Raw genomic sequence first — 27,096 nt, 5'->3', positions numbered from 1 at the left:
TGTACAGAAAATTTTAAAAAAATAGCCAGATGTGGTGGCATGCACCTGTAGTCCCAGCTACTCGGGAGGCTGAGGCGAGAGGATTGCTTGAGCTTCGGAGTTGGAGGCTGCAGCGAGCTGTGATTGCGGCATTGCAGCCCAGCCTGGGCAACAGTGAAATGAGCCTGACTCTAAAATAGTAATAATAATAATCATGTAAAAAGGAATGAAATAAAAATCACTAGTGATCCCAAGGAACGTGCATCTCCGTCTGGTCTCATGTCTGAGTATATATTTACCTACTCATGTGTCCACTATGGTGGGGTGCTCAGGAGCCTAGGGTCCAGGGGTGACCACTTGGGTTCAAGTCCCAACTCGGCCACGGCTGCCTCTGGGACCACTCGCCCTTCTGTGCCTCAGTTTCTCCACCTGCTTCTTAGGGTTGTCCTAATGGTGAACTGAGCCCTGCATTTGAATTCCAAGCCAGGGCCAGTGAGCATGCTCAGTAGCTGGCTACCATCTTTGCTGCAGGTGTAATCGGAAAAAACAAACTCTTTTCTGCTGCTGTCCTCTTAATGCTCAGTACAGGATAATTCTGTGGCCAGGAACAGGGGGTCTTTTTCCCCATCAAGCAATTCTCTGGTGGACACTAACTGGGTGTCCTACAAATGGTCTCAGTTCTGACTCTATATACCTGGAGTTAGCATCAGACCCCACATGTTAAGTGTGCGAGACTGCCCCCAACTTTAGACACCATTCCCCTCAGCCTCTCTAGTAGCTGGAACTACAGGCTCACCACCGCACCTGGATAATTTTTGTACTTTTTTTGTAGGAACGGGGTCTTGCTATGTTGCTCAGGCTGGTCTTGAACTCCTGGCCTGAAGCAATTTTCCAGCCTTAGCCTCCCAACATGCCAGGACTACAGGCATGAGCCACCCTTTATACATTATTGTACATTATTACTTATAGACTATTATAATTCTTTGTGTTATATACCGTGAATGCTCTCATAACAGTGGAAGAACCTAGGTTCTGCTGCCCACTGTGCTTAGTGAGCGCTCAAGAGTTGGAGTGGCTCGGGAGGGCTTCCTGGAGGAGGGATCCTCCCCCTCACTCAGGTTCCTATAGACCCTTCCTGTCCTCCCTCTGCTTCTGAGCCTTCCCCTCCCTCCTGACCAACTGGCTGTAACTTGGAGGTCCCCATAACCTCCTCCCATCTTGTGTCTGATCATTCGCGAAAATGGCTCACAGAACTCAGGGAAACATTTTACATATATTTATTCATTGATTATAGAGGATATGATTTGAGAACAGCCAGATGGAAGAGACGCATAGGGCAAGGTATGGGGCAAGGGATGCTGGGCTTCCCTGCCCTCTCTGGGCTCACCACCCTCTGTGTGTTCAGCCCAGAAGCTCTCTGTGAACCCCATGGTTCAGGGATTTCTATGGTGGCTTCATCATGCAGGCATGACCGCTTATTAACTCAACCTCTAGCCCCTCTCCCCTTCTCAGAGGATGGGAGGTAGGGCTGAATGTTCCAACCTCTAATCATGGCTTGATCTTTCTGTTGACCAGTTCCTGTCCAGGAACCCACCAAGAGTCACCTCATTAGAACCAAAGATGCTCCTGTCAACAAAAGAGACTCTCTAGTTCCAAGGCATTAGGAGCTCTGTGTCAAGGATTAGGGACAGAGACCAAATATATATTTCCTATTACATCACAATATTATGCTGGTATTTTGAGTACTGCACATTCTGGTACAAATTGGGTCTCCACTAAATATTTCCTCTGCAATCCCATGTTTGTTGCAGCTTTGGCATGGATTTAAGGAGACCTGGGCTGTGGGCATGATCCTAGATAACTTTGTCCTCAGAATTGCCACCACAGCTGTCTGTCCCTCCACCTGTCCAACTGCCCATCCTTATCCCCAGTCTGAAAAGGATTCGAGGCAAATTATTAAAATGCACCTTATTGTAGGTCAGGAGTTGGCAGACTCTCAGTAAAAGGCCAGATGGGAAATATTTTCAGCTTTGTGGGCCATATGGTCTCTGTTGCAACTACTCAACCCTGCCATTGCGGTACAAGAGTGTCGTAGACAATTCATAAATAATGGGCATGATTGTGCTCCAATAAAACTTTATTTATAAAAACAAGTGGTGGGCCAGCTTTGGCCCACAAGCTGTAGTTTTCCAACCCTTGTTCTAGATTTTAAAAAGATACACGAGGAAGCTAGGGGGAAAGGAAAAGAAAAATGGGAAGCTGCTCAAAGTAGTTTCAGTAAACAAAATTCATGCCATGAGTTCCTCTGTGTTATTTAGAGCTCAGCTGAAGATTTGGCTCTGAGCTTCCTAGCAGCCAATGCAAAGAGATAAACCAACAAGTAGTAGTATTTGCAGTGGCCCTCAGGAAGTGCACACACACAGTCCACAGCTGTGCACCACGAAATGCATGGCTGATCTTGTTCCTGGTGGTGAAGCTCAAGGGAAATCTCTCCAATGGTGTCATGTAGGAACTCACTGTGTGATGATAGGAACTGTGTCCCCTGCCTCAATTTTCCAGCAAGTTTAACAGCAAGCTTCTTGGGGCTGTTCCTTTTCTCACATTTATCAATCACTCATTATGACCCTGGAGCAGGAACCTTATATTCCAAAGTTCATTTAATTCTAAGCAACCGTATGCTTTAGGTACTGCTAACTGCTTATTTGAGCTTTGGGCATATTACTCTCTACCTGTTTCCTCATCTGTATATTAGGGTTCATAATATTCTCAAAACTCACAGGGCTTTTGTAAGGAGTCAGACAATGTGTCTAAAGTGCACAGTGCATGGCAGAGTCTGTTGGTTAGATGTTGCTGCATAACAAGCTACTCCAAAGCATAGAGATTAAAGAACAACCATTTTGTTTGCTCACGATTCTGTGGGTCAGGAACTTACACAAGGCTTAGGCAGTTCTGTTCTGTGTGGCTTTGGCAGGGGTCATTCTCTGGGACTCTTGGCTGACATCAGCCTTCAGCTGAGTCAGTTCCCAGCCAGATGTGTGCATGGGCTGAGGACGGGGGTGGACTGGGAAGTCCAGGAAGGCTTCCTTTACATGTCTGGCACCTCGGTGCTCTTCCATGTGCATCCCCCTCTCTCTTTTCAAGTGGCTGCTTGGGCTTCCTCACATCATGGCGGTCTCAGGCTGGTCAGACTTCTTACCAGGTGGCTGGGTTCCAAGAGGCAGCATTCACGTGAGAAGGTGAAAGTTGCAGATCTTAGGGCCCAATCTTGAAAGTTCTACATTGTCACTTCTGCCACATTCTACTGACCAAAACGTAGGTCACAAGGCCAGTCCTGATTCAAAGGGAGAGGACATAGATCTCACGTGTTAATGCAGGAGTGGCAAAGTCACCTTGCAGGAGAGTATGGGAAGAGCTGGCCATAGGTGCAAACACACTGTTTCACACCTGGTTGAGTACCTGTCAGTATCAATATCAATATCAGTTCAAGGCCAGGCACAGCAGCTCATGCCTGTAATCCCAGCACTTTGGGAAACCAAGGCGGGCAGATCACCTGAGGTCGGGAGTTCGAGACCAGCCTGGGCAGCGTGGTGAAACCCCATCTCTACTAAAAGTACAAAAACTAGCCAGCTGTTGTGGTGGGTGCCTGTAATCCCAGCTACTCAGGAGGCTGAGACAGGAGAATTGCTTGAACCCAGGAGGCGGAGGTTGCAGTGAGCTGAGATTGTGCCACTGTACTCCAGCCTGGGTGACAGAGTCACTCTGTCTCCTAGGAAAAAAATGAAAAAAAGCTCAATATCAGTATGTCCACTTTATTCCCCACTTTGCAGAAGGAGAAACTGATGCTCAGAGAGGTTATGTCCTTGTCCCAGGTCATCCTGTTAGTGAGCAGCAGCATTGGGGTTGGAACCCAGGTTTGCCTGACTACAAAGCCCATGATCTTAACCCCCTTACTTCGCTGCGTAGGATTTGGCTGTTTTCCAAGGCACTGCTGGACCAGAACACAGCACAGTTGCTCCTCAAGGCATCTGAGGAATGGAGGGGAGGCCGGATCCTGACTTTCCAGAGCCAAACCCGGCACACGGTGGCTGGCTGGGCAGCGATGCCCCGCCTCCTGACACTCACAGGAAGGCTGAAGCAGAAGGAGACACTTCAAGAGGGTGAGGGCCTGGGGAACGCCATGGGGGCAGCGGCAAGCACTTTCTTTGGAACTGCAAGGTAGATTCATTTCCACCCAAGTCCAGTGGTGCTCCAACTCCAGCATCTCACACTGGCATATCTACAGGTTTAGATAAAGGGGTATGGATGATTTCCCTTTGTGAGAAATGAACATGCATTCTGACAAAGAAAATCTGCTCACTAAAAACTGAATAGGGTTCCTTATGCAGGACTTGTCAGAGCCTTTAACACGCTAATGGACATTGTATATCTCCAGGAGGGAGAGTTGGGTGCAGGGTTTCCCAGGCATATATTTTGGAATACCTTTTATTTTGACGTAACACTAGACTTGTAGAAAAGTTGCAAGAACAATGCAAAGAATCGCACAGCCTCTTTGCCCAGATTAATCAGTTACTAACATTTTACATTTCCCTTATCATTCTCATATTCTCTCTATATGTATGTATATTTAACATATTATTTTATTCCTGAATTGTGTTTTCCTAGATTGCGGACATGATAATTCTTTTTTTTTCGTTTTCTTTTTTGAGACTGAGTTTTGCTCTTGTCCCCCAGGCTGGAGTGCAATGGAGCAATCTCAGCTCACTGCAACCTCCGCCTCCCGGGTTCAAGCAATTCTGCTGCCTCAGCCTCCCGAGTAGCTTGGATTACAGGAACACAGCATCACACCTGGCTAATTTTTTTTTTGTATTTTTAATAGAGACGGGGTTTCACCAGGTTGACCAGGCTGGTCTCGAACTCCTGGCCTGAAGTGATCGATCTGCCTCCACTCCCAAAGTGCTGGGATTATAGGTGTGAGCCACCGCGCCTGGCAGATATTTACATTTTGAAGGGTACAGGGCAGTCATGTTGTGAAACAGCCCTCCGTCTGGGTTTGAGTGACACTTCCCGATGCCTGCATTCAAGAAAGCCTGTTGGTAGGACACCACAGAAATGAGGCAGCCTCTTGTCAGGTGGCACCTTCTGTCTGTTTGTCCAACGTTGGTGACATTAGCTTTGATCTCTTGATTAAGGTAGGGTTGCCAGATTTCTTGGCTGTAAAGCTTTTAGTTATTTCCTTTGTAATTAATAAGTAACTGGGGTGAGATACTTGGAAGTCATGTAAGTATTCTGTGTTCTCATGGAATTGTGACCCTCCTAGTTTTAGTACCCACTGATGACGCTTGTCTGAGTCTGTTACTGTTATGATGATTGCCAAATGGGGATTTTTCTAATTTTTTTTTTTTAATTTATTGCTTACAGGCCAGGCATGGTGGCTCATGCCTGTAATCCCAGCACTTTGGGAGGCTGAGGCGGGCAGATCACTTGTAGCCAGGAGTTCAAGACCAGCCTGGCCAACATGGTGAAACCCCGTCGCTACTGAAAACACAAAAATTAGCCAGGGGTGGCGGTACACGCCTGTAGTCCCAGCTACTCAGGAGGCTGAGGCACGAGAATCACTCGAACACGGGAGGCAGAGGTTGCAGTGAGCCAAGATCACACCACTGCTCTCCAATCCTGGGTGACAGAGTGAGACTCTGTCTCAAAAAATAATTTATTGCTTAGGGCAGAATGCTTTCCCTGCTTACTCCCTTTGCCCTTCCCTTCCCTTCTGTATTAGTCTGTCCTTGCAATGCTGTCACATCCTGAGACTGGGTAATTTATAAAGACGTTGGCTCATAGTTCTGCAAGCTGTACTGGAAGTACGGTGCATCTTCTTCTCTGCCAGCACGTCACAGGGCCAGAGCAGGATTAAGAGAAAGAGGGGGGAGCTGCTACACACGTTAAACAACCAGATCTCACTATGGAAAGGACAGTACCAGGGGATGCTACTAAACTGTTTAAGAAATCCGCTCCCAGGCCAACCAGTCACCTCCCACCAGGCCCCACCCCTGACGCTGGGGATTACAATTCAACATGAGGGTTGTTGGGGACACAGGTCCAAACCATATCACCCTCCTTCTTTCCTTCCTTAACCTCAGTAGGGACTCATGGATTCTTATTTTATTCAGTAATCTGTCATGATCATTATTTCAGTGCCGGATTTTCCTAGATTTGCCCCGTGGGAGTCCCTACAAGACGGCTCCTCCCCCTCCCCCTCCCATTTCCCATGCAAGATTTCAAGCATATAGAAAAGTTGAATTGTACGCAAACACCCACGTGCCCCCCACCTAAATGTTATAATTGTTCGCATTTTGTGTTATTTTCTTTATCCCCTATCCACTCTCCATCTGTCAGAGGTGTGTAAACCAGAGCAACTCCATCTTGAATAGGGGCTGGGTAGAATGAGGCTGAGACCTACTGGGCTGCGTTCCCAGGAGGTTAAGGCACTCTTAGTCACAGGAAGAGATAGGAGGTTGCCACAAGATACGGGTCATAAAGACCTTGCTGATAAAACAGGTTTCAGTAAAGAAGCCGGCTGAATCCCACCAAAACCAAGATGGTGACGAGAGCGTCCTCTGTTCATTCTCATTACTACATTCCCACCGGCGCCATGGTCATTTACAAATGCCATGGCAACATCAGGAAGTTACCTCATATGGTCTAAAAAGGGGAGGGATGGGCCGGCCACGGTGGCTCATGCCTGTAATCTCAACACTTTGGGAGGTTGAAGCAGGTGGATCACCTGAGGTCAGGAGTTCGAGACTAGCCTGGCCAACATGGTGCAACCCCATCTCTACTAAAAATACAAAAAAATTAGCCAGGCCTGGTGGCACATGCCTGTAATCCCAGCTACTCAGGAAGCTCAAGCAGGAGAGTCGCTTGAACCTGGAAGGTGGAGGTTGCAGCGAGAGGAGATTACACCACTGCACTCCAGCCTGGGCAACAAGAGTGAAGCTCAGTCTCAAAAAATAAAATAAACCCAAAGGGGAGGCATGAATAATCCACCCCTAGTTTAGCATATAATCAAGAAATAGCCATAATAATGGGCAACCAGCCACCCTCAGGGCTGCTCTGTCTGGAGTAGCCATTCTTTATTCCTTTCCTTTCTTAATAAACTTGCTTTTGCTTTGCACCGTGGACTTTCCCTGAATTCTTTCTTGTGGGAGATCCAAGAAGCCTGTCTTGGGGTCTGGATCCGGACCCCTTTCCTGTAACACATCCATCTATGTTGTTTTTGATGCTTTTCAGAGTGAGTTGTAGACATCAGAACACCTTACACCCAAATGGATTATCATACACATCATGGACTAAATCTCAAAATGTGCTTACAATTCTCCCTGCTCTTAGTCTCCTTCCCTTTCTTCCTTCCTCTGATATAAAATTTACATAAAAAGAAATGTGCACATCTCAGCTGGGAGCAGTGGCTCACACCTATAATCCCAGCACTTTGGGAGGTGGAGGAGGGCAGATTGCTTGAGCCTGGGAGTTTCAGACCAGCCTGGGCAACATAGGGAGACTCTGTCGCTACAAAAATTGTAAAAAAATTAGTTGTGCATGGTGGTGCATGCCTACAGTCCCAGCTACATGGAGGCTGGGGTGGGAGGATCGCTTGAGCCTGGGAGGTGGACACTGCAGTGAGCCATGATTGTGGCACTGCATTCCAGCCTGGGCAACAGAATGAGACCCTGTCTCAAAAAAAATAATCAAATTAGTGTCTAGTTTTTTCTCCTTGTGGCTTTAATTTGCATTTCCCTGTTGATGAATGATGTTGAGCACTTTTTTTGTGTGTGTGTGTGAGATGGAGTTTCGCTCTTGTTGCCCAGGCTGGAGTGCAATGGCGCCATCTCAGCTTACCACAACCTCTGCGATTCTTGTGCCTCAGCCTCCCGAGTAGCTGGGATTACAGGCATGCGCCACCATGTCTGGCTAATTTTTTTTTTTGTATTATTAGTAGAGACGGGGTTTCTCCTTGTTGGTCAGGCTGGTCTTGAACTCCTGAGCTCAGGTGACCCACCCTCCTAGGCCTCCCAAAGTGCTGGGATTACAGGTGTGAGCCACCGCGCCTGGCCAAGCACTGCTTCATGTGTACTATTTGTTCATGTAGCTTCCTTTGAGACAGGTCACATGAATTTTTTTTTGCCCATTTATTAAATTGTTTGTCTTTTATTGATTTGTAGATACTCTTTATATATTCTAGAATAGGATATTTTCTTCCATTTTGATTTTTATGCCTTTTTTTTTTTTTTTTTTTTTTTTGAGATGGGGTCTTGTTCTGTCGCCCAGACTGAAGTGCAGTGGGATGATCATGGCTCAAGCATCCTCCTGCCTTAGCCTCCCAAGTAGCTGGGACTACAGGTACATGCCACCATGCCCAGATAATTTTTTTTTTAGAGGTGGGGTCTCCCTTTGTTGCCCAGGCTGGTCTGGAATGCCTGAGCTAAAACAATCCTCCTACCTCAACTTCCCAAAGTGCTGGGATTACAGGTATGAGCCACTGCACCTAGCCTGGCCTGATATTTTTATGCCATTTAGGTTTTTTTTTTCTTATTGCAGTAGCTAAGAAATACAGTATATAATATTGAATAAATATGCTAAGAGTAAAAATTCTTACCTTGTTCTCAATCTTACAAAGAAAATGTTCAAAATTTCCACAAATAATTTTAATGTTTGCTATTGGTTTTGCAGAGTTTTTTTGTTGTTGTTTTTTAGAGACAGAGTCTTGCCCTGTCTCCCAGACTGGAGTGCAGTGGTGCAATCTCTGCTCACTGCAACCTGCAACCTCCACCTCCCAGTTTCAAGCGAGTCTCCTACTTTAGCCTCCCAAGTAGCTGGGATGACAGGCATGCGCCACCACACCTGGCTAATTTTTATATTCTTAGTAGAGACAGGGTTTCACCATGTTGACCAGGCTGGTCTCGAACTCCTGACCTCAAGTGATCTGCCTGTCTCAGCCTCCCAAAGTGCTGGGATTACAGGCGTGAGCCACCGCGCCTGGCCAGTTTTTATTCTTAAGAATGGGTGTTGAATATAGTCAAATGCCTTTTCTGAATCTAGTACATATTCATATGGTTTTTCACTTTAATTTTGTTAATAGTGTGAATTAAATTGGACTTCGGTATGAAACCAACCTTGCTTTAGTGGGATTCCCTGCATGTTTTTCTTTCCTTCTATATGTAATTGAATTTGGTTTCCTAATACTTTGTTAAGAAAGTTGGTGTCTGTGTTCACAGCACTATTGGGCTGTAATTTTCCTTTTTTGCAAAGCTCTCGTCAGGTTTGGTATGAGGTTTATGCCAATTTCATAAACCAAGTCGAGTATCCTCTTCTCTTTTCTGAACGAGTTTGTATCAGATTGGTGGTGATGTTCTCTAAACGTCTGATCAACTTTACCAGCGAAGACGTCTGGAGCGTTCTTTGTGGGAGTTTTTTGGAAAACGTATACAGCTATATAAATGTATAGCTCTATATAAATATAGAGCTTTTCAGATTTTCTGAATTATTTTGCGAATTAGCTCACTTGATTTTCAGAGTATCCTGGGAGGGAGCTGGTGTACTCTGATGGATTTCACAAATGTGCCATTTCTGACATGAGTTACAAGTGCGACACATGAATCTAGCAACTTCTTACCCCCAAATTCTCTTCCCTCCTCTCCAAAGCAGCTCATTTCCCTGAGCCGCCTCTGCTCTGTTCTTCTCCACCATCCTCTGCAGGCACCCTCAGGGTCACTGCTGACTCAGCTGTGCTGGGCTTCCTCCTGCGGGACAAGCATGAGAAGGCAGGGAACGGCACCAGCGTGCGCAGCGTGACCTGTGTCCTTGCCCAGAACAGCAGCCAGGCCTTGCCTGGAGAGCTCCAGCTGAAGGGCCGGCTGCAGGCCCAGACGAGGAACCTGAGGGCCCAGGCCAGCATCCGGGCCCATGCAGCCAGCCTGGCTCTGGGTGGCGCCTGCTCCTGGGGCCCCCGGCACGGACAGCTTGCGGGTGGCCTGACACACAATATCAGCACGCTGAGTGATGCAGGTAGGACGAGTGGTCCAGGCAGAACAGCTTCTTCCTCCAAGACTTCTAAGTCCTGGAGCCAAGGGAGGGGGGATAAATGAGCCTCCAACCCCCAAATTCACATTCCAGCTTCATTTCTTTCCCCTGCTGGCTTCCCCGGCACACCTGTGTCTCCTTCCCTGGGACGTGATTCAGCCAGAACATGCAGCTTCAGGGCACCAGTTGTTACCGTATTGACAGGCTTCAAATCAGCTGGTGACAGCCGCTGCCATCAGCCCTCCAGGCCTCCCACCCCCCCCGTTCCCTGGGACAGCTTGTGCAGCGTGGATACCTGGCCTAGCCGGGACCCCAGGGATGCCCTCTGGGACCGCAGCTATGAAATAATCCCAACAGCCCCTGCTCGAGCTTCTCAGATGTTACCTCCAGGCCTGGAGGGGCCCCCAGGTGCAGCAGCGAGGGGAGGACACACAATCAGACCCCTGTTTCCCTCTGAGATTTGTGTCCTTTCCTCGGGGAGCTGGAAGTCCTAAGGGACATGGGTCTTAGCACCGGCTGCATGTGGCAATTGTGCTGTGAGGTTGGACCAGATGAAATCGCCATTTCTGTGAAATGTGGACAGTTTCAGATGGTTTAACCTGGTGTATTGGGTGCAGTAGGACCTGGAGCTATGGGGCTCAGGGGATCCTCTAGAGAGCAGGTGTGCTGGCCAGGCCCCCGTCATGTTCCCATCCTGACTAAATGTGGTGGACTGGGCTGAGTGGTCTCTGGGGCTCTGCCCACTCCTGCCCGCTGGCCTCTTCCCCCAGGACTCCCCTCCGAGGCAGGGATGCTCCTGTCTCTCACCCACGTGGCTTCCAACTGCTCAGCACGCCTGGCACTGCGGAACGCGGGGGGTCAGCTAGACGGTGCCATTGGCCTGGAGGACCTGACCCCCGAGTCCCCGGGCCTCCAGCTCCATGCCAGCCTCCGTCACACCCACACCATGCCCAGCCTCAAGCACTGGGGCCTCCCCTTCTCCTTAGATGGCCATGGGCACTTCCAGGTGAGTGAGGAGGGGGCTGCACCCGGGCCCTCTCGGGGACCAGTGGGTCCCAGGGACACCCAACAGCTTTGCTTCTGCCCAGAGTGTGGGACGTAGTCTGGCGGCCGGTCTGACGGTGATCTTGGATGGCGAGCAGCTCCGCGCAGCCCTGGAGAGGAAGGCAGAGGGTGGCCGCCAGGGGCTGGTGCTGGGGCTGCACCATGGCCTCTCGGGGCTGCAGGGCACCCTGCCCTCCCAGCTGGAGGTGAGTGGGTTGGCTGCCCACATGGGCCAGGCTGCAGCCTGCACCAGGCAATGTCTGGTAGAATGAAGATGGTAGAGGCCCTGGTCTCTCAGTTCCTCCCTGGGGTCCCTACCCTGGAGAAGCCTCACACCCGCAGCTGTCCTCTTTATTGTTCTCAGAAATGAAAAGCAGGAAACCACCTCGGTGCCTGTCCCTGAGGGTGGCTAAACCGTCCATGGTGGGAGAGGGAATGTGAGTGAGCAGGGCTCCTGGCCTGAAGCCAGGCTGCACCGTCGCTGACTGTGTGACCACATGCAAGATGCTTCCTCTTTCCCTGACTTGCGTGACTCAGTTTCCTCATCTGCCACCTCCTCCCGTGGTTACTCTGTGGTTCAGTTAGCACCGTGCCTGGCGTGGAGGCCCTGCATGCTGGGAGCTCCGTTTACCTTCATTTGATGGTGATGCTGTGGCTTCGCCCTCAAGTCCCTGTGCAAACCTCTCTTTGGGGTTATTTGCCCACGGTGGCTTCCCCAAAGGGTGGCGGGGTCAAGTGGGATCTTGGCACCCACGACGGTTCACTCTGGGGTCAGGGAAGAAGCCAGCCCCTTCCCACCCACTGGTCTCTGTAGGTCAACTGCAGTGGAGACGCCTCGCCCACCCAGCTGTCAGGACGGTGCCGAGGGGACATCGCTGGGCAGCCTCTCGAGGTATGGGGTCTCTGTCCTGGGCTGGATGGTTGTGGTACATAGTGGGCCCCTCCAGGGGGGCTGGCACAGCCTGATCACAGGGGCTGCCTGAGGTGTGGCCCGGAGCTGAGGTCGCTGCCAGGAGATACTCACATGGTCCCCCTCCTTCAAAAGCCCCCACATCCCTGGTGACATGCACCTGGACTCCCAGTTCCCAGGGGCATCAGCTCAACCTGATGGTCATCGAGTGGTCCCATCTGCAAACACAGGTAAACATCAGTCAGGACCCAAGGGTTGCAAGCCCACCTCTGTCATGGGCAGCTGGGCTGGCGGTGGGCATGTCCTGGCATCGTGAGACAAGCGGACCGTGGCGCTGAGGGCTGGGGTGCAGCTCAGCTCAGGTGGCTTCAAGCTGTCTCTACCGAGGGTGCAGGCAGGAAGCACAATGCCTTTCTCTTTGTCCTATCTGCCTCCCACCACTGCCACCTGAGCATCACGGGCTCGGGCATTTCTATTTTGTGCATGGTAGTATCCCCAGGTTTGAGACGGGGCCTGACATGTAGTAGGTGCTCAGTCAACATTTTTGACCCATATGGAGTAGCAGTTCCTGCCTCATAAAACAGGTGACATAAAACAGTGAGGGGCCTTGCCACCTGCTGCATGCTCAGGCAGTGATCGCAGCTGCTGCCGCTGTTGCTGCTGTTTGTTTTCCTTTCTTTTCCTTTGCTTTGTTTTCCTTTCCTTTCCTTTCCTTTCCTTTCCGTTCCGTTCTGTTCCTTTCCGTCCCATTCCTTTCCTTTTCTGAGACAGAGTCTTGCTCAGTTGCCCAGGCTTGAGTGTAGTGGCATGACCTCAGCTCACTGCAACCTCTGCCTACCAGGTTCAAGTGTCTCCTGCCTCAGCCCACCAGGTAGGTGTGATTACAGGTGCCCACCACCACGCCCAGCTAAATTTTTGTATTTTTAGTATAGACAGTGTTTCACCATGTTGGCCAGGCTTGTCTTGAACTCCTGACCTCAAGTGTTCGGCCCGTTTCGGCCTCCCAAAGTGCTGGGATTACAGGCGTGGGCCGTGTACCCAGCCTGCTCCCGCTGTTTCAATGATAAACCTGTGTGCATTGGGTACAGGGGTTGCAAACTTGAAGACTTTGGGGGCAGGCGGAGAACTGAAATGTGTCACTGGGCTGTGTGGGGAACTACAGAGTGTGTGCCACGTCTCAAACCCTCCACATCATATGTATCTTCTCACATTTCTTCTTGTAGTAAAATATGTGTAATAATGTAAAACCGTTTTAAAGTATACAGCTCGGGGATGCTATGTTCGTTCACACTATTCTACAATCATCGGTGCTTGCAAGTTCCAGAACTTTTCAACACCCCAGTGGAAACCCCATACCCATCAGTACATTAGTAGTCCCTCCCATCCCCTCCTCCCTGGTCCCCAGCAACCACAAATCTGCCTTCCGTCCCTATGCGTTCATCTATTCTGGAAATTTCACACGAACAGAATTATACAAGATGTTGTATATCCCAACACTTTGGGAGGCCGAGGTGGGTGGATCACTTGAGGTCAGGAGTTCGAGATCAGCCTGGCCAACACGGTAAAACCCTGTCTCTACTAAAAATACAACAAAATTAGCTGGGCGTGGTGGCGCATGCCTGTAATCCCAGCTACTTGGGAGGCGGAGGCAGGAGAATCGTTTGAACCCAGGAGGCGGAGGTTGCAGTGAGCCAAGATTGTGCCATTGCACTCCGGACTGGGTGGCAGAGCAAGACTCAGTCTCAAAAAAAAAACAACACGAAAAATACCAGAGTGAGTGACCACATAAAACTTATCAGCTCAAGGGCCACCAGTTTGCAACCCCTGGTCTAGGCTTGACTAGACCCTGGGAATGCCTAGTCCTGGGGGGTAAGTCCAGGGAGCCAGCTGTGTGGTGACGAGGGCTCAGGCCTCAGTTTTCCCAGCTCTGCCCACTGGGGCTGGGGTGCAGGGAAGTGCTCCGTGGATAGTGACAGAGAGCTCACCGCTGGCCTCTCTGCTCTCACACTGAGTCTCTGGATCTGCTCTGAGCCTGAGTGCCTGGGGCCCGTCTGACCTTGGCACCATCAAGGTCAGCGGTGACACCAGCAGAGGCCTAGCAGGCAGGCCTGGGTGTGGCCCAGGGTGGATGGGGACAGTTTGGCAGAGGTGGCCAGCAGTACAGAGCCCCTGAAACTCAGGACAAGTCCAGCCCTGGGCCCTGTGCTGTCATCCCAGAGGGTGAGTGGCACATGATCAGAGCCCAGCAGACCTGGACCTCCTGTGGGGTCCCACGGCAGAGGCGGCCGTCTTCTGCCTAGAGCAGGGCTTCCCGCACACCCAGTACACAGGCATAATCGGGGAGGGCATTAAAATGAAGGTTTGATTCAGCAGGTCTGGGGTGGGGCCTGAGATGCTGCGTTTCTCAGCCCAGGTGATGCAGTCACGGCTGGGCCGCGGCTCATTCTTTGGGTTGCAGGGGACCAGGGTGCCCTCTCCCCGTCTCTCATCCCTGCTCCTTCATGCCTGGGTAGCTCCTTCAAAATTGTGGTAGAGGTGGTGGAGATTTCACTGAAAGTTTGGGGTTTTTTTTTGTTTTTTGGGTTTTTATTATTATTTAAGTTTTAGGGTACATGTGCACAATGTGCAGGTTAGTTACATATGTATACGTGTGCCATGCTGGTGTGCTGCACCCATTAACTCATCATTTAGCATTAGGTGTATCTCCTAATGCTATCCCTCCCCCCTCCCCCCGCCCCACAACAGTCCCCAGAGTGTGATGTTCCCCTTCCTGTGTCCATGTGTTCTCATTGTTCAACTCCCATCTATGAGTGAGAACATGCGGTGTTTGGTTTTTTGTCCTTGTGATAGTTTGCTGAGAATGATGATTTCTAATTTCATCCATGTCCCTACAAAGGACATGAACTCATCATTTTTATGGCTGCATAGTATTCCATGGTGTATATGTGCCACATTTTCTTAATCCAGTCTATGATTGTTGGACATTTGGGTTGGTTCCAAGTCTTTGCTATTGTGAATAGTGCCGAAATAAACATACGTGTGCATGTGTCTTTATAGCAGCATGATTTATAGTCCTTTGGGTATATACCCAGTAATGGGATGGCTGGGTCAAATGGTATTTCTAGTTCTAGATCCCTGAGGAATCGCCACACTGACTTCCACAATGGTTGAACTAGTTTACAGTCCCACCAACAGTGTAAAAGTGTTCCTATTTCTCCACATCCTCTCCAGCACCTTTTGTTTCCTGACTTTTTAATGATTGCCATTCTAACTGGTGTGAGATGGTATCTCATTGTGGTTTTGATTTGCATTTCTCTGATGGCCAGTGATGATGAACATTTTTTCATGTGTCTTTTGGCTGCATAAATGTCTTCTTTTGAGAAGTGTCTGTTCATATCCTTTGCCCACTTTTTGATGGGGTTGTTTTTTTCTTGTAAATTTGTTTGAGTTCATTGTAGATTCTGGATATTAGCCCTTTGTCAGATGAGTAGGTTGCGAAAATTTTCTCCCATTTGGCAGGTTGCCTGTTCACTCTGATGGTAGCTTCTTTTGCTGTGCAGAAGCTCTTTAGTTTAATGAGATCCCGTTTGTCAATTTTGGCTTTTGTTGCCATTGCTTTTGGTGTTTTAGACATGAAGTCCTTGCCCATGCCTATGTCCTGAATGGTAATGCCTAGGTTTTCTTCTAGGGTTTTTATGGTTTTAGGTCTAATGTTTAAGTCTTTAATCCATCTTGAATTAATTTTTGTATAAGGTGTAAGGAAGGGATCCAGTTTCAGCTTTCTACATATGGCTAGCCAGTTTTCCCAGCACCATTTATTAAATAGGGAATCCTTTCCCCATTGCTTGTTTTTCTCAGGTTTGTCAAAGATCAGATAGTTGTAGATAAGCGGCGTTATTTCTGAGGGCTCTGTTCTGTTCCATTGATCTATATCTCTGTTTTGGTACCAGTACCCTGCTGTTTTGGTTACTGTAGCCTTGTAGTATATGTTTTGTTTTTGTTTTTGTTTTTGTTTTTTGAGACAGAGTTTTGCCCTTTCACCCAGGCTGGAGTATAGTAGTGTGATCTCGGCTCACTGCAACCTCTGCCCCCTGGGCTCAAGAGATTCCCCCGCTTCAGCCTCCTGAGTAACTGGAATTATAGACACCCACTCCTACGCCTGGCTAATTTTTGTATTTTTAGTAGAGACGGGGTTTTGCCTTGTTGGCCAGGATGGTCTCAAACTCCTGACCTCAAGTGATCTGTCCGCCTTTGCCTCCCAAAGTGCCGGGATTACAGGCATGAGCCACTGCACCTGGCCTCACTGAAGGTTTTACTAAGACAATTGTGGGGTGGCATGGGAGGGAATTACATCTCACAGCAGAGTTTGAGAAACTTTTTCCATCAAGGGCCAGATAGAAAATGTCTTAGCCTCTGTGGCCCTGCAGTCTCTGCCACAACGCCTCCATTCTGCTGCTATTGTGTTGTGAAAGCAGCCACAGGAATGGGATGTGAACATGTTACCGGAACGGGGTCTCGATCCAGACCGCAAGGGAGGGTTCTTGGATCTTGTGCAAGAAAGAATTCAGGGCTGCTGGTTGCCCATTTTTATGGCTATTTCTTGATGATATGCTAAACAAGGGGTGGATTATTCACGCCTCCCCTTTTTAGACAATATAGGGCAACTTCCTGACGTTGCCATAACATCTGTAAACGGTCATGGTGCTGGTGGGAGTGTAGCAGTGGGGACGACCAGAGGTCACTCTTGTCACCGTCTTGGTTTGGTGGGATTTAGCCAGCTTCTTTACTGCAACCTGTTTTATCAGCAAGGTCTTTATGACCTGTATCTTGTGCTGACCTCCTATGTCGTCCCGTGACTTAGAATGCCTCACCTCCTGGGAATGCTGCCCGGTAAGTCTCAGCCTTATTTTACCCAGTGTCTATTCAAGATGGATTTGCTCTGGTTCAAATGCCTCCGACAAACAGGCAGGGCTGTGTTCCAACAACTTTATTTACAACAACAGATGTAGGCTGTGGTTTGCAACCTGTTTCGCACCAGCCAGGACATCTTGGTCTTCCCAAAGTCTTTCTCCAGCCATCTTCCCCAGGCCCTCTCTCCCCTGCCTGCCCCGCTTCCTGATTGGTTTCTCCGTGTTTTCTCTACGGTCTCCTGGGTGCATGTGTAATTAGCTGGAGTAACCCCATTGGTCATCAAACCTGCTCCTTCAAGAGGGTCTGAGTTCCTCCCACCACAGTGACGTGGATGGCAGTGATAACCCCAGGGTTTGTGGGAGCCAGTGCCAGCTTGACCCAGGCTGGCTCTCTCTGCACAGGGCGGTCCAGCGTCTCCTCGGTGTCATTCCAGGTCTCTGTGGACATTCACAATGGCAGCTCCGGCTTCGAGCATTCTGGACGCATCCTGATGGGGCCCACATTCCTCAACTACTCTGTGAGCTGCTGTTACCATGATGAGCACCTGGAGCTCTCCGGCCGGAGCTGGCACAACAGCGAGGCTTTGTTGTGGGCGGGGTTCCCAGGCGAGGCCTGCCTTAGTGCTGAGCTGCAGATACACGGTAAGGCACTCAGCGCACAGCCCCGGGACTGGGGAGCTGGCTTCCTCCATGCGTGGGCCAGACCAGCAGCCTCAGGCCTGGACCCAGGTGGCACTCCCATCAAGCCCAGTGTGGCTCTGGGCTCCAGGACAACCAGGACAGCCTTGCCCATCAATGACCTAACTCCCAAGGCAGGTGGATTAGTTTTCTAGGACTTCCACAACAAAGTCCCACATACTGGATGGCTTAAAACATAGAAATCTTAGCTAGGTGTGGTGGTGCATGTGTGTGGTCGCAGCTACTCGGGAGGCTGAGGCAGGGGATTACTTGAGCCAGAAGGTTGAGGTTGCAATGAGCTATGATTGCAACACTGTTCTCCAGCCTGGGTGACAGAATGAGACCCTGTCTCAAAATAAAAACAATCCACAGTGGATTGAGGGCCCGTCCGACTTGAATATGACCTTGTTTTTACTTAATTACATCTGTGAAGACCTTATTTTTAAATAAAGTCATATTCACAGGACAGAGGGTGAGGGGGGTGGGACTTCAATATCTCTTTTTGGGGGACACGGTTCAACCCATTATGGTGGGAAGATAAAAGCAACAAGAGGAGCCAGCACTGGCTGAGCACTTAACTGCATACATGCCAGGCAAGCTGTGTGCACACGAGAGCACAATACAGTACAGCCGTCCCGATCACACAGGGGGAAAGTCAAAGCTCTTAGAGGGGCCTGCGAGCCATCAGAATCCACACCCTTCCCCCATCTGACCTCATCTCCCAGCCCCCAGCCCTACTTGTTCCATTCCTTGCTATTCTTCAATACGCCAGGCTTGCTGTGGCCCCAGGACCTTGGCACGGGCTGATCCTGCTGCCTGGAATGCATCTCTCCCACACGCCTGCCTGGCTCCCTCACCTCCCTTAGGTATTTTTCCAATGGCATCTCAGGGAGGCCTCTCTTTTCCACCTCCCCATTTCCTCCCATCCCCTCCCATCCCTCTCCCCAGCTCTGTCATTTGACCACACTGTGTAGCATACAAATACCTTTGTTTTTCATTCTTTCTATGCTAGAATCACCAGAATGTGTGCTCTGTGAGGGCAGGGATGATTTTTGTCTGCTTCGCTGTAGGGTACATAGTAGGTATTGAATGGGTGCGTGAACGAGCCTATGAGATAGGGTTAGGAACGCCATTCCCATTCTGCAGATGAGGAATGGAGGCTCAGAGAGGTTGAGTCACCTGGTCTAGGCCACACAGCTGGTAATGACGGAGTGAGGATTGAAACCAGAGCCATCCTCTGACCCCCATATAGATTATGGAGACTTGGCTCTTGACCGTTCAGGACCCCGGGGACTCCCCAGTCCCCTAGGGGAGTCCTTCTGTTGGCCTCAAATTTTTTTATTTTGGGGGCCGTGTGCAATGGCTCACGCCTGTAATCCTAGCACTTTGGGAGGCCAAGGCGGGTGGATCATTTGAGGTCAGGAGTTCGAGACTAGCCTGGCCAACTTGGTGAAACCCTGTCTCTACAAAAAAAAATTAGCTGAGCATGGTGGTGCATGCCTGTAGTCCCAGCTACTCAGGAGCCTGAGACACAAGAATCACTCGAACCTGGGAGGCGGAGGTTGCAGTGAGCCGAGATCACGCCACAGCACTCCAGCCTGGGCCACAGAGTGAAACTCTGTCTCAAAAAAATAAACAAAACAACAACAACAAAAAAACACTTTATTTTTGGCCCTTAGCCTCCTGAGGGGTGAACAGAGGACAGGATCACATGGGGAAATTGTCCCCAGTCTGAGTTGACCTCAGGGTTTGTTAGGGACATGACAGTCAAGTGAGGGGAGGCCACTCTGAATGACCACCTCCACGCCGCTCTAGTTCCCGACCCAGGATGCCTGGTATGGCCGCCCCCAGCCAAGAGTGACTTCTCCCTTCTCCCACTGCTGTCCACAGTCTGCTGTCCCCACCTCCTGGGGATGCTCTGCCTGTCGTTAACATTCTTGTTATCTCTGACAGCCCGGTGCTCCCAGGTGTGGGGATTGTGTCCCCTGTCTCCTTGTGCCCTGCACGTAGTAGGTACATGTGGTTGAATGTTGAACGAGGAAGGAAGGAAGCATTTCCTGAGGCCACCTGCATGTCCCACAAGTGGTCCTCTCCCGTGTGTTACCCCATTCACTCTGGACGCTGTCCCTTGAGGCGGGCGGGCTATGCCCACCTCATAGATAAGGAAGTCGAGGCTCAGGGCTGCGGAGCTCGTCCACCCTGCTGGCCAGATGGGAGGTGCTGGAGCCTGGCTGAGTGTCACTTGGGCCTGAGCCGTGAGCTGCACCCCACGGGAACCTGGCATCTGACATAGAATCGGCGCCATCTGTTTGCTCTGGGGCTCCTGGACCTGATGAGTTTCTCTGTATAGCAAAGGGAGTTTAAGTCAAAGAAGAAACTCCTGACTGTGAGCCAAAATTTCCTTTTCTGTAGGTGGTGATGGGAAGGACGGGACCCTCCAGCCAGGGCCAGGTGGCTGCAGGTGGATGTCAGTGGCTGCAGTGGCCATTTATGGAGAGCAGACCTCATGCTGATTCCTCTGCAGGCTACCCCTCCCATAATCCTCAGGAATCCCTGCAGAGAAGCCTTTCATCCCGCAGTCATTCAGAAAGCACTCACTGCACCCCCACTGTATGTCAGGAGCTGTCCTAAGGGAAATCCCGCCCCCAGGCACTGACCTTCTGGTGGGGTGAGAGTTTGGGGAGCAGGAACCTAATAAGTAAGTGAGCAAGGTCATTTCAGGTTGTGCTGGAAACCACACTCCAGGGAGATGGGATGGAGGATGCCTGGCAGCAAAGGACTGGCAGGGACTTCAGATGGGCAGTCAAGGGAAGCTTCTTGGAGGAGGTGTCATTTCAGCAACTTCAACTTCAATGAGAGAAGGAGCCACCCAGGCCTAGATCCTCAGGGACAAATTATGACAGATGATGTCACGGAGGCTCAAAGGGGTTGACCCCACCCAGCACCCACGCTGTGGCAGCCTTGCCCTTTCCTGCTGGTGTTGTGTTTGAGGGCCACAGGGCATGGCCTCTCATGTAGTCTGGTGTGTTCCTGGGCTGGGAAGGGAGGTGAACCTGTCTTCAGTAGCCCATGCCATTCTCTGTCTCTAGAGACCCAGACCCAGGCCAGGGTGGCCCTCCATGGTGGGGACAGTGGAGTCACCGTGGACTTGGCAGCCCTGGTGGCTTGGCCACGGCGTGGCCCACTGCAGCTGGTGGCCAATGCCAGCCACACAGTGCCTGCTCTCCAGAGGCTGGGCCTGCCCTTCACCAACCAGGTAAGGAGTGGATGGAGCAGGACCTCCTTCCAAATTCTGTCCTCTCTGTCCAATTCCTGGTGTGCAGAGGACCCGCTGTGTGCAGGGTGGGTGGGGAGGACCAGGCCTTGCGTTTCCCCAGTGCTTGACAATTTACAAAGGCTTCATTCATAATCGCTATAACCAGGTCTGCTGAGCAGTCTCTGCATTTCCAATCACAGGGCTGGTGTGGATGGGTGCCCTGGAGCCTCGTCTGGCTCCTGCCCTGCGTCCTTCTGCCCTGCAATCTTGGGTCAGAATCAAAGCTCCTGCTTGTCAAGCGCCTGCCCTGTGCCCAGCCCCCTTCAAAGGGTTTATGGGCGTTCGTTAGTCTCATCCTCCTCACACTCCAGAGAAAGGCAGGATGGCACCGTCCTTACCAAGGCCCTCTCCGATGTTCAGATCCCAGCTCTGCTGCTTGCCAGCTGTGTGGCCTTGGGCAAATTCCTTCACCTGTCTGTGCCCTCATCTCCTCATCTGCAAAACAGGGATGATGATATTACCTATAATGTGGAGGTTGTGAGGATCGAGTGAGTTCATCCCATTAATGCCTGAGTAGATCCTTAAGCACCTGCTGTGATGAAGGCGAAGATGAAGAAGAAGACGCTGATGGTCTGACAATGATTATTATCATCATCATCATCATCATCTCTGGGTCACACGTGAGAGTGTGGGTGACTTGCCCAAGGTCACCTAGCAAGTTAGCAGCAAAATAGGGACTCAGACTTGGCACCCAGGCCCTTCCTCACGGTGTCCTCCTGCCTCGGTGAAGAGGAACCCACATGGGGCCATGCCCTGACCACTGTCACTTGGCATGAACTCGTCCTGCTTGGCTGGGCCCTCCTTCTCCAAGAGCCACAGAGCGTATTCTAGAGCCAGGCGCCAATGCTTCTTTCACACCCTCTTGTTTCAGATTACCCAGCAACCCCTGCCCCGGTCCACTCTGCTGTGGGAGGAGGGAGCACCTCCCAGGGGGTCAGGGGGCCAGGATGTCACCCCTCCTGCAATGGATCTCAGCCCTGTACCCCACAACTGAGTGGACTGGATACCCTGTGCCCTTGACTTCATCTCAACCCTTTCCTGGCCTCGAGGTCAGGTGACAGGGAGCCCTCCTGGGAGCACGTTCTCTGTCGACGTCTGGGCTGCAGCTGTCCTTTGGGGTCCCTCGGTGGGCACTGCCAACCTGAGCTGCAATAGGGGCTGACTCCGGCCCTGTATCCTCAGCACCTGTGAGAGTGTTGGATGAGCCAGGCCATGCTGGGCTTGGGGACAGGGACGTGCTGGGCTATAGAGCTCGGCTGGGGTCCCCACCCAGCCTGTGAGGCTCCTCAGGCTGTCTACACCCGCACATCTCACAGCCTGCTCCCTCCTCAGCTCATGTTCCAAGGACTCTGGGAGGCAGAAGAGATGAGCTCCTCACTGCAGCTGACCTGCGATTCTCAGGCCACCTTGGTCCTTGACGTCCATGGCCAGAACCAGGCAGTCAGGTGAGGGGGGCCCCCAGGAGGAGAGGAGTCGGGGGAGGAACCATTGACTGGGTACCTGCTGTGCACCATCGCTGGACACAGCACCTCTCAATCCTCTGCTCAGCACTGCTGCATAAACAAGGGCAGGGAGGCTCAGAGAGGCCAAGTAACTTTTCCAAGGTCACACAGCTATAAAAATCTCTCATCCTCTCCAGGCAGGGCACTGATGAGTTCTCAGTCTCAGAAACTAAGTGCATCCAAGGCCCCAAACACTTATTAATAACTATTACTGCCCTTAGGCCTGGGGGCCTGGTGAGTCGCTTGGTGCTCTTACGTGTGCAGTAAGTCAGGGGCCACCAGCCAGGCTCTAGCCCTCAGGTCTCAGCAGTGAGGGAGGGGGTGAGTAAGCCACTTGTTGAAGGGGTAGACCAGTGGTTCTCACCTAGGGGCAAGTTTCCCCCCAGGGACTTTCAGCAAAGTCTGGGGAATTTCTGGTTGCTACACTGGGGAGGAGGACACTGTGAGAGTCAGTGTATAGAGGCCACGGATGCTGCTAAGCATCTTACAGTGCCTAGGACACACCCACGACTGTGAAGGCCAGGAGTCAAGATGTCAGCTGTGCCAAGGCTGAGACATGGAGGTGGAGAGGAACCTGACAAGAGGGTGTAGCACCCTGGAGTTAGCAACAGGGGAGAGAGGCCTGGCACAGCGGCTCACACCTGTAATCCCAGTGCTTTGGGAGGTCGAGGTGGGAGGATTGCTTAAGCCCAGAAGCTCGAGGCCAACCTGGGCAACATAGTGAGATCCCCATCGCTACAAAAAATCTTAAAAATGAGCCTGGTATGGTGACGCATGCTTGTAGTCCCAACTGCTCAGGAGGCTGAGGCAGGAGGATCACTTGAGTCTGGGAGTTCGAGGCTGCAGTGAGCAGAGATGGCACCACTGCACTCCAGCCTGGGTGATGGAGAAAGACCCCGTCTCTAGTGAAGAAGAAAAAAAAAAAAGAAAAAGAGAAAAACGTGGAGACTGTAACCACCCTGGCCTGGAGGAGTGAGGGGAGGGGTGCTATGTGAGGAGGATCCCTGGGAGGGAGTCAGGGGGTTAAAATCCTGCTGTCCAGACCCTGCTGGGACTCCCATGGGACCAACCCAAGAAAGCTTATTGACGGACTCATGGAAGACTTGAAGCCCAGAGCCATGTTTAACCCTTGATACCAATGGGGAAACTAAGGCTCAGGGGAAACTGAGGCTCAGGGACAACCAAGAAGCTTGCTCCTGGTGCCAGAGCTAGGCAGAGGCCAAGCCAGGACTCAAATCTAGGTAACTTGGCTCCAGAGTCCAGCCCTAACCAGGGCACCGTATGGCCCTTGGGCCTCGGGGTGTGTGAATAGCCCTGAACTGGGCCACTGATGTGATCCTGGCTCTCTGACTCTCTCTCAGGGAAGTCACCTTGGTCTCGACATGGCCCTGGGGGCAGTGGACAAGGTGCTGTCTTGCCAGCTTCAGGCCTTCTCTTTCCTTCCTTCTAGCAAAGAGCTGCTGTTCTCAGGCCGGCATCGCCTTCCCTTCCTCCTGGGTCTCTGCCCCAGCTCAGCCTCAGCCTCAGCTAAGGTAACTGTGCCCCAGCTGCCTGGCTCCTAACTGGTTCCAGATGCCCAGCCCGAGGCAGGAGGGGGCCAGGCCCCTCTGGGGAGTGTTAATACATGCACATCTGTTCACCAGCCTGCAGCAGGCTCCGGTGGGCAACCCTCGGAAACCCCTGGCTCCAGCTTTCCCAAACATACCCAGGTTTACATTCCTGGGCCAGCCCCCATGGCCCCCAGTCAGGCTCACAAGCCCTTTGGGAGATGGGGGAGGCCTCCTCACCCAGTGCCTGGCGCCTGGCATTGCCTCACCCAGCCTGGCACACTTGTAGAAGCTGGAGCAGATGACACAGCCCTTTGGAGCTGAGCCAGCGTCACCCCCATCTCTGCCCTGCATGCAGGACTTGAGGGGTCGTAGGAGTGGACAGGAGGGCCCAGTAGTCTTAGGCCAGGTTCCTCTGTCCCTCTGAGGTGTCATTGTCTGTGCCCAGATCCGGAGCTCCTGGAGGGCATGCCTAGTGCCTGGCCCAGGGCCCAGCACACAGTAGTTGTTTAGTAAAAAAATAGGGCATGAATAGGTGAGTGCATGCATGAATGGTTACATCTGTAACTAGTCACTTCATTTTCCTACCAGCCACCATGTTTTGGTAGGCACCCTCCCAGCCCTGGCCCAGGCCACCTTTGTCTACAGAGCATGCGCTATGTGCTGGGTCCCCTGTCGCATTTACACATGATTTTGGAGTTCCTCAAACTTCGCTCCAACTGCACAGTCATTCAGGGAACTTCTTTATTTATTTATTTAATTTTAAAATTTTTTTTGAGACACAGTCTCTCTTTGTCACCCAGGCTGGAGTGCAGTGGCACAATTTCGGCTCACTGCAACCTCCGCCTCCCCAGTTCAAGCGATTCCCCTGCCCCAGCCTCCTGAGTAGCTGGAATGACAGGCGTGCGCCACCACGCCTGGCTAATTTTTGTATTTTTGGTAGAGACAGGGTTTCACCGTGATATCCAGGCTGGTCGCAAACTCCTGACCTTAAATGATCCACCCACCTCGGCCTCCCAAAGTGTTGGGATTACAGGCATGAGCCACTGCGCCCAGCCTTATTTTTTGTTTTTAAAATTTCTTTTTGAGACAGGGTCTTGCTCTGTCACCCAGGTTGGAGTGTGGTGACGTGATCATAGCTCACTGCAGCCTCAAACTCCTGGGTGCAAGTGATCCTCCTGCCTCAGCCTCCGGAGTAGCTGGGACTACAGGTGGTACCACCACACCTGGCTCCATTCCGGGAGCTTCTTAGTTTTTTCCCAAGTTTTATTTTGAGTCATTTCAACCTATATAAAAGCTACTGTAGGACAGTGAACATTGACCAATTGTTAATATCTTTCCATCTTTCTTATCTATGTTACATAAATTTGTATCATCACACATTTTTTCTGTATCATTAAGAATTAATATAGAGATGTTTCTGAAGACATCAACTTTTTACTCTGAAATACTTCAACTATTTCCTGTAACAAGGATATTTTCTGATTTAACATGGTAATTACAACATTCCGGAAACTGAACGTTGAAGTAATACCTTCATTTAATGTACAGCCCATATACAATTTCCCAGCTTTCCCACTAATGTTCTTTCAAAAAACTGTTTTGTTTTGTTTTAAATCCGGGATGCAGGCCAAGATCACGCAGCTTGCGTAGTTGCCATGTCTTTTTAATTTTCTTAATCTAGAACAGAGGTCTACAAGCTTTTATTGTAAAGTAAAATGTTGTGGGGGTTGCAGGCCTTATGGTCCCTGTTACAACTACTCAGAATTGTCACTGTAACACAAAAGCAGCTATAGACGATATGTAAGTGAATAGACATGGCTGTTACAATAAAACTTTTTATAAAATCAGGTTGTGGGCCAAATTTGACCCAAAAGCCAACTCCTGATCTAGAATATTCTCCTTCTACACCCTACCCTTCCTTACCCAATGTTTTATTTTTTAATTTATTTTTTCTTTTTTTGAGATGAAGTTTCACTCTGTCACCCAGGCTGGAGTGCAGTGGCGTGATCTCGACTCACCGCAACCTCCGCCCCCTGGGTTTATGCAATTCTCCTGCCTCAGCCTCCTGAGTAGCTGGGATTACAGGCATGCACTACCATGCCTGGCTAATTTTTGTATTTTTCGTAGAGATGGGGTTTCGCCACGTTGGCCGGGCTGGTCTCGAACTCCTGACCTCAAATGATCCGCCCACCTCAGCCTCCCAAAGTGCTGGGATTACAGGCATGAGTCACTGCATCTGGCCCCCCAACATTTTATTGTACAATTTTTTAGACACTAAAAAATTGAAGTAATTTTACAGTGCATACCCACATACTAGATTTTCCTGTTTACATTTTATTTCACATAATCACATAGCTCTCTATCCATCCATCTTATTTTTGGATACATTTCAAAGTAAGTTGCAGATATAATTCCCCCTAAACATTTTATTATCATTAACCACCTTCAAAAAAGTCCCAACTGGATGCAGTGGTTCACACTCGTAATCACAACACTTTGGGAGGCCAAGGAAGGAGAATTGTTAGAGTTCAGGAGTTCAAAACAGCCTGCAACCTAGGGAGACCCCATTGCTACAAAAAATTTAAAAATCAGTCAGGCATGGTGGTGTGTACCTGTATCTCAGCTACCAGGGAGGCTGAGGTATGGAAGAATTGCTTGAGCCCAGGAGGTTGAGGCTGCAGTAAGCTGTGTTCACACCACTGCACACTCTAGCCTGGATGACAGAGCAGACAGACCCTGTCCCTGTCTAAAAAAAAAAAAAAAAAAAAAAAAAAAAAATCCTGCACTGACAATTTTGAAGTGTCCAGGAAGTTATTTTGCAAAACATCCTCCTAATGTGGATTTGTCCGATTGTTTGTTGAAGATAAGATTCAGGTTGAACATTTTTGACAAGGGGTATCACTAACGAAATGACGCCTCTAGTGAGCTCGTTAAAAATACCAGCTCTTGGCTGGGTACGGTAGCTCACACCCGTAATCCAGCACTTTGGGAGGCCGAGGTGGGCAGGTCACCTGAGCTCAGGAGTTCAAGACTGGCCTGGCCAACATGGCGAAACCCCGTCTCTACTAAAAATATAAAAATTAGTTGGGTGTGGTGGCACATGCCTGTAATCTTGGTTACTCAGGAGGCTGAG

At 50.4% G+C, this 27,096-nt stretch overlaps 1 protein-coding gene across 1 annotated transcript in view; it reads left to right on the top strand.

Annotated features, from left to right (window-relative positions):
- Positions 1–27,096, top strand: part of LOC117976364 (uncharacterized) — a 145,069-nt gene that overhangs the window by 81,915 nt on the left and 36,058 nt on the right. The window contains exons 33-41 of the mRNA XM_063597944.1: positions 3,943–4,136; positions 9,730–10,038; positions 10,824–11,059; positions 11,142–11,303; positions 11,912–11,989; positions 17,352–17,559; positions 20,685–20,851; positions 22,244–22,356; positions 23,864–23,945. Coding sequence (XP_063454014.1) covers positions 3,943–4,136; positions 9,730–10,038; positions 10,824–11,059; positions 11,142–11,303; positions 11,912–11,989; positions 17,352–17,559; positions 20,685–20,851; positions 22,244–22,356; positions 23,864–23,945 — 1,549 coding nt within the window. The remainder of the gene's footprint in view (positions 1–3,942; positions 4,137–9,729; positions 10,039–10,823; positions 11,060–11,141; positions 11,304–11,911; positions 11,990–17,351; positions 17,560–20,684; positions 20,852–22,243; positions 22,357–23,863; positions 23,946–27,096) is intronic.

This window comes from Pan paniscus, chromosome 18 (genome assembly GCF_029289425.2).
Source record: "Pan paniscus chromosome 18, NHGRI_mPanPan1-v2.0_pri, whole genome shotgun sequence".
In the NCBI taxonomy this organism is placed as follows: Eukaryota; Metazoa; Chordata; class Mammalia; order Primates; family Hominidae; genus Pan; species Pan paniscus.
This window is presented reverse-complemented; position numbering and strand designations above follow the sequence as displayed.